Here is a 7,069-nt window from a genome sequence, read left to right as displayed (position 1 = left end):
CCCAGCCAGCTGCATGTGAAATTAATTAGCTTCAACATATATAACAGCTTCAAAATGGAAGGCTATAGCAGTGTTTCTAGGCTGCTATCTTCTTTCCGTGTTGTTGCAACCCTCCTAGCTCTATCCTCAGCCATCAGCTGCGCAGGTGCTAGACTCAACCCAAGAACAAATCTGGATTTCATCACGACTTCGTCTGAGCAGACTTCATATCAGAAGGTGTGTGTCATGACCCTCTCTCCATACGCCAGCACCACTGGGAAGAGCTCTAAGCGATTGGTCCAAGCGGCTCTGTCTGTCAGCATAGCGAGCGCCGAATCGACATCCAATTTGGCGTTGAACCTGTCGAAATCCAAAGACATTAAGCCTAGGGAAGCGGCGGCCCTGAGAGACTGCATCGAGATGATGGGCACCTGCATAAAAGAGCTCCGACAGTCTTGGGCGGAGATGGAACAATTGGGAGGCTCCGACTACGACCTGGAGCTGAGTAACATAATGACATGGGTAAGCGCCGCTCTGACGAATGAGAATATGTGCATCTACGGCTTCGAAGAAGGTGATGCAATGAACGAAAACGTCGGGAAAATGATGAACAACAGTGTCGACAATGCTTATCAGCGTTCCAGTAACGCCTTGGCGTTGATTACTTATAAGTATAAAATTCAACCACACCAACTGATTGCACCCCGAATTAATTCTATCTCCATGCATATACATATGTGTCGTCTGATTTTGTCTAGTGCAGAAAAATTTATTACTGTTAGGTTGTATTTGGTATTCGATCGTTTGGTTTGGTATGTATCAGTTGCTCGATTTCTCGGTAAAATGGTAATTAGTCTTGAATGAGAATAAAAAGTTGATGGATTGTCTAGCCAATGAAATGGTTGTTCATGACTCCCGGGAGTCGAGAAACGTTTTAATAAGAAACTGGGTTTAGCTTGAAGCCAAAAAAGTATCCACTACAGCCGGTTTGATAATATATGCAAAATCATCAATAGAAATCCTACCCATTGTAGGTGTAGCAAGAGAAAGGTGACACTTTTGCGGGGTGTGCGCCTTTGTAGCTTATTTGAAATATAGGCTCCGTAACATGTAGCAATGGAAATGCATACAGAATACAAGGTTTTACACTACATCATTTATATTTTCATTCTTCCCAACTTGAGACATCGGTTGACACTATACTTGTTTGTATTTATATCAGCGGGGTCTGGATGTAGTATGCACATTAGGTAAACATAATGAGTAATGAGTGATCACCTAATAGTTTAGCTGTGTGATACCTGTCCCAGCTAATGCGCCTTTCATCCAAATGTTTTTCTTTCCTTAGGCAAAAATTATCTATTATTTTATTATTTTTGTTAAAATAATTAAAAATAAAAATCTGAAAAAGAAAAACCTTCACTAAAAAAATGGTCTCTAGCCACGGTTTTTTCAACAACGGACAAAAAACCGTGGCTAAAATATTATGTATAGCGACGACGGAATTTATTATCCGTGGCAATATGCTCGCTTCTCATATGCAGCCCTGGCCACGGTTTTATGGCCTGTGGCTTAAATATAATTTCTAGAGACGGTTATAAAATTAACCGTTGCAACACATCCTCCACTTCTATCTGCGAATTTGGAACCGTTGCTATTTGATTGCGCGGGTATTTTCTAAATTTTGTCACCAGGAGCCCGTGCGGCCGCGCATTCATTACTGCTTCCACCTCTCTTGGTCTTCCATTCTCTCTCTCTCTCCTTCTCCTTCTTGCTCACTGGTTATCTACTCTGTTATTCGTGCTCCACGCTATTCATTTCTTGGTGTCCAATGATTCACAAGATAGTTATATTTTCATCCGGTTTGTTGGAAGGAATGGAATCAGAGTAGGCCTTCTCCCTTGTAGATTCTTCTCCCGGTAAGCATCCTTCTAAAACTTATTTTTGATAAAATAAATTTGATTGACCTTGATTCGGGCTGGGGTGTTGTAATCGATTAGAGGGATGCATAGATTTTTAGAAAATAGTTGACAATCTGTAACAGCAAGAACAGATTGACACTACTAGAATTCTTAGGTTTAGAGGCACTTGGCCGGAGGCGGTAAAAAAAAACCGCCTCTATAATACATTAAACACGGAAAATTGGTTGGATTATTTTAGAGGCGCTTTTTAATGCCTCTGAAATTATAATTTCTGCTTCTCTATTTTGGTGGATGAACAAAGTAGTCGCTGATTTGGATTTGGCGCCCAAAAACCATCGCGCGCCCAAAGACCATCGCACTTAAAAAAGCCGAATCTCCTCTGATTCTTCTGGTTCCCTCTTTTCATTCTTCCTCTTTCAATGCTTCCCTCTTTTGATTTTTCCTCTTTCGATTCTTCCCTCTTTTCTTTCTTCCTCCTCTCCTTTCTTTCCTATATCTTTCTCTTTTCGTTCCCTTTTCTCTCCTCTTTTCCTCCTCCTCTCTTCCTTTCCCAGAGAAATCTCCAGGTACTGTCCCTTTTCGTTGCCATCAAGAAAGCTATAATACCAGGAACGGAAGGAGGAAAAACCACTCACACAGAGAGAATCAACCATGAGTAGGAGCTTGGGATACCAGTAAAGCTTCTACACGAACCATGAGTAGGAGCTTGAGATGTTGCTTGCAGTGATATCTCTTGTAAACGCTAAAGAAAAAAAAGGTGGTGTAAGTAAATGGTTTCTTCTTAGTTGATGTTAGATTTCCATTTCTCAATTTCTAGATTGTCTAATTTTGTGAAAACGATTTTGTTTTGTTGATGTACCATTATTATGCATAGATTATAGATTGAGCTGGTTCTCCCAGATGCCCGCCCTTCTCTGTTAAAGTGTTAGTTACTAACATATTTGTTATTGCCTGTATGTCTGAGGTTTACTGTTTTTTTTTTTTTTTTCTCGTTTTGGTTTTTATATGTCTGCATTCCCAACAGAACAAGCTAGACTTCAGGGTTATATAGATCCCTGTTTCCTTTTTCTCTTTTTTTTTTTTTTTCAACAAAATGTGACTTGGTCACTACAGCCTGCACCTCTCTTAACTTTTCAAATTCCATTGGCTTCCACTTTTTCTCCTTCACTCCGAAACAATGTTTCCTAATTATTGAAATTAGGAGAAACCAGCAGCCAGCCATCAAATGGTTAAAAGATCAACAAACAGTTTAGCCGATGATTTAACCAGGAGAAACCATCTGCTTTGTGGCACAGTCTCATAGTGAGATTGATTTTAGAGTGGGGTTGAGGATATCCTTGGGGTAGATTGGTGGACCTAGTTTACCGTTGTGGATGCAGGGCATATCTCCCATATACTGTAAATTGTAACATCTAACTATTCTTTAAATGAATTAATAAATATTGGTTTTGGTTGCTGATCCGCCTGGGGATCAACAAAAGTAGATTGACCATGTCACAAGAGAAACTTACCTATCAAAAGAAAAAAATAATACATAGATATGGAGGGATGCCAAGCCAACTTTGGTGTAGCAACACCATTTCTTGCTAGGCTACTGACAAGAATATATATTAACAGTGGGATCCGGATAACGAGATATTTAGTTTGGTTGCGAAGGATTTAATGTTCTTGGTGTCATGGGAAAGTTCCCAATCCAGATAATGTGTGTGTGTGGTGGAGGGGGTGGCCTTGAGAAGAAAGTAAGTCTTTTGTTGACGACATTTGGCAACAACCTATAGTTTAAGCAATTTTCACACATTTACTACTATAAGGCATCCATCTGGGTAAATTCAGAAAACCCCCTGCATAGGAAGTCAAAACTAATTTCTCAACAATGATAAGTTGTCAGTACAATGCTAGGAGTTGGGATCTTCTATCAACACAGCTTGAAACATTATCTATAGCCATATATCTTGAACATGAATGCCATATTCTCCATTAATGTCATGAAACATGTCTAAGGTGTATGACTATATATCATGTTGGAAGCTATGTTGTTTATTTATTCTTTGTTTTTAATGTTATGTTTGACTGCATATGGAATTACCATCTTTATTTGTCCCGACAAATGTAATTGCCTCTTATATGAAACAAGTCTCAGTTGCTGTGGCATCCTCATAGGGGTTTATGAGCGTGTACATTACTACAAGGGTGAGAATATAGTTTTTGATGTTTTGCCTCCTACAATGTTGGTGTTTGTTGGGCGTCATCATATTATAGTCCCTCGAAAATTTCAAGTAGTAGGACTATTTGTAGCTTTGTGTAGCTAGAATTTGGACCTTCATGTTTTTTCTCTTGACTAAAAATGTGCCATTTTTTATATGAAATTGAAAATATTCTTTTTTATGAACCCTCCCTATGAAAATATGTATCTCCAATGACTTAATTGTGTATTGCAAGTCTAATGACTGCACAATTTGCTTGAAGGTCTGATGACTTATCCTGATGCCTTGAGAAAGTCTCTTACTTCTCACTGTAAAAGGCTGTAGTATGTAGCTTATATTTTTTAAATTTTATATTGTTCTTGTTTAACATATATAACCTTCTATACTTAAATGAAATAATTTGTTCACTGCAAGTAAATCAATTGATTTACATATATTCTAGTTTCTTTTTTTTTTTTCTTTTGAATGCATCCACTTTGTGCAAAAATATTCCAAAGTTTAGGTTCACATCTAGTCCACCCCTCTCAAGACCCAAATAGCTAGGACCACTATGGTTAAGGGTCATCAATCTGAAAAGTAGATAAAAGTTGCCACACTTGATAAACCAACAAAGAAAACAAGAGTGAAGATAAAAGACATGGCCGATCTAGAGGGCCTCCCATCCAATAGAGAGTTTGGATCAACTACAGGATTGTTTGTATGGGACATATGCAACTATGTAATATCATTATAATCCTGAATATTGTTCATTATGTTAGACTACTAACAATGTCTTTTTGTTTTCCATAACAAATGGATTTGCACTTAATGTATTTGTTTCCCATTAAATTATCCTTCTACAACATGATGTCTGTATAGCAGAACTTGTATGATTTCATAGTTTGGGCTTGGAAGGGCTGGTCCATGTTTTGCTTCTTTGTGCCTTTTCTTTGGTGTTGTTGCTAGGAACATAGTCATATACAACTAATACCGTCTTTATTAAATAAGTTTTTAATTTTATTATGAAAAAAGGACAGAAAACTATAGGTGGGAGTCCCTGTCAATACTGGTTGGCTCACGCCCACTAACTTTTTGCAAGCCTTGGAAGCTCTCCCTGATGATGGGATGCTATGACTGCTCTTTGCACCCAACATTAGCATGACTTCCACTGCCACCATCTTCCCTAGGTTTACCAAGAACTAGAAATTTTACCTTTCAATAGTTATCTGAAAAACTAATCAAAATGGAAACCTGATTTGTCACCTCACCACAGTCACCATGCCATTGAAGTGCATTTACTTGTGCATGAAGATAAGTCAAATACTTGACTTCACCAGACAACACTTCTAAATTGAAAAGAGAAGAACATTATATAAATTCAACCATAACCTTGGAATGCTTTAGAGCAACCATAGACATTCAAATAGTCAAACCAAATCGAAGGCCAAAGAAGAAATCAAACAACAGATTAAATCTCCATCATTTGTTAGCTTGAAAAATATGGATACTTCCATGCTAACCATTTTGTTGTGGAAAGGAACTTTGCTCAAGGAAATAAACCATCTATTTTATCTTGGTCTGCCTTTGTGAATTGAACCATGAAGATTTTAGGTTTTGATTTATTTAGTTGATCTTGCTAATAAGCTGTAAATATTGCAGAAATTGCTAGTATTTTTACTTTGATTTGAATGTTCATCCAAAATTTGGCAATGGAGGGGATCACTCATTGAATGAAGTCTGTAGGTATAACAAATAGAGACGTCTTAGGGTTCCAACCTGAATTCTAGGGCAATGGAGGGGTTCTTTCATATCGTTCACCATAGAACTCTTCAAAGCTTTCATCAATGGTAGGTACCTCCAATTCTAGGGCAATGGAGGGGCTGTCTACTTACTTTGAAGTAAACCTGGACAGAACAAGTAGATTATTTTTTATTTAGTTGCAGAGTTGTGCAAAACTAATGCACATGAAAATTAGTCTAATTAGAGGGAGCGAGCGAGCGAGCGAGAGAGAGAGAGAGAGAGAGAGAAATATAAAATAACTTATTTAAGTACCTCTGTCATCAACTCTACAAGTTGCCTTATTGTAACTTCATTGTTAGGGTTAGCCACATTGAAAATTTGATTGTTAGCTCTTGCAGGATTTTCTTGAGTAATAATCAAATTTTCAGATGCCAATGTACAATAGAAATAGGGTTCAGTCATTTAAAAGAAAATTATTAGATGATTGTTCACATACAATCATCAATAAAACAACTTCGATGGCATATTGATGTACACAAATGTTTTCTGGGTCTGGCCACCATCTACAAGTTTGATGGCTCACCATTAAGGAGATTCTAAAGAACAAAATGGCAAACTTGTTTAAAAAGAACTGTAGTATAAAAATTTTGCACTTAATAATAGAAACTGAACTTACATTACTGAAACATGCTAGAACCCTAGGATCAGCTTCACCTATCCACTGAAATCACCTTCACAAATTCAGCGTATTGGTTTGTTATTCAAGATGGGGGAGGGGACAAAAAGGTTTAAAGAAAAGAACATTCAATGCATTATTTGGATGACCTCCAAACTTGATTTGTCTTTATGGTTTTACGATTTTGCTTCCTAATTTGGCTTCTCCACTTGACACATGACTATTTTTTATTTGTTGTGAAATTAAGGGTCATATTCTTCTTTAAATATAAATATTTATTGTTAAATTTTCTATCATGCAGTCAGTGGAAGCCAGGTTACGTGATCGAGAGGAGTGGAATCAGCTTGAAGGGAACGTAAGAGAAAGAGATGATGCAGTAGGAACACGAAAGGTAAATGATGGATTTGATATCATTCTGTACAATTTTCTGGAATAACCTATGTGCTTCAGGCCTAGTCCATGTGTCAAAATAGAACCTAGGGGCCAGCTAACAAAGACATAATGTCATTGAGAGATTCTTAAATGTATTAATCTTTCATTATATTAAGCTTTGTGAATGTGTTGAGTTA

The 7,069-nt window shown here is 37.5% G+C and overlaps 1 protein-coding gene across 3 annotated transcripts; it reads left to right on the top strand.

Annotated features, from left to right (window-relative positions):
• On the top strand, positions 1-7,069 carry LOC148848139 (21 kDa protein-like). Of its 3 annotated transcripts, XR_016100415.1 has the most exons (3): positions 1,513-1,898; positions 2,456-2,658; positions 6,802-7,069. XR_016100415.1 is itself a non-coding variant. In XM_088948625.1 (2 exons), exons 1-2 carry the CDS (start codon positions 55-57, stop codon positions 6,857-6,859), a joined length of 654 nt encoding a protein of 217 aa, XP_088804751.1. In that variant the 5' UTR covers positions 1-54; the 3' UTR covers positions 6,860-7,069. The 3 variants fall into 3 exon arrangements, 1 of the variants encoding a protein (XP_088804751.1); XM_088948625.1 differs by lacking the exons at positions 1,513-1,898; positions 2,456-2,658 and adding an exon at positions 1-650; XR_016100414.1 differs by lacking the exon at positions 2,456-2,658.

This window comes from Nelumbo lutea, chromosome 6 (genome assembly GCF_056320005.1).
Source record: "Nelumbo lutea isolate HS-2025 chromosome 6, American lotus-T2T, whole genome shotgun sequence".
Taxonomy (NCBI): Eukaryota; Viridiplantae; Streptophyta; class Magnoliopsida; order Proteales; family Nelumbonaceae; genus Nelumbo; species Nelumbo lutea.
This window is presented reverse-complemented; position numbering and strand designations above follow the sequence as displayed.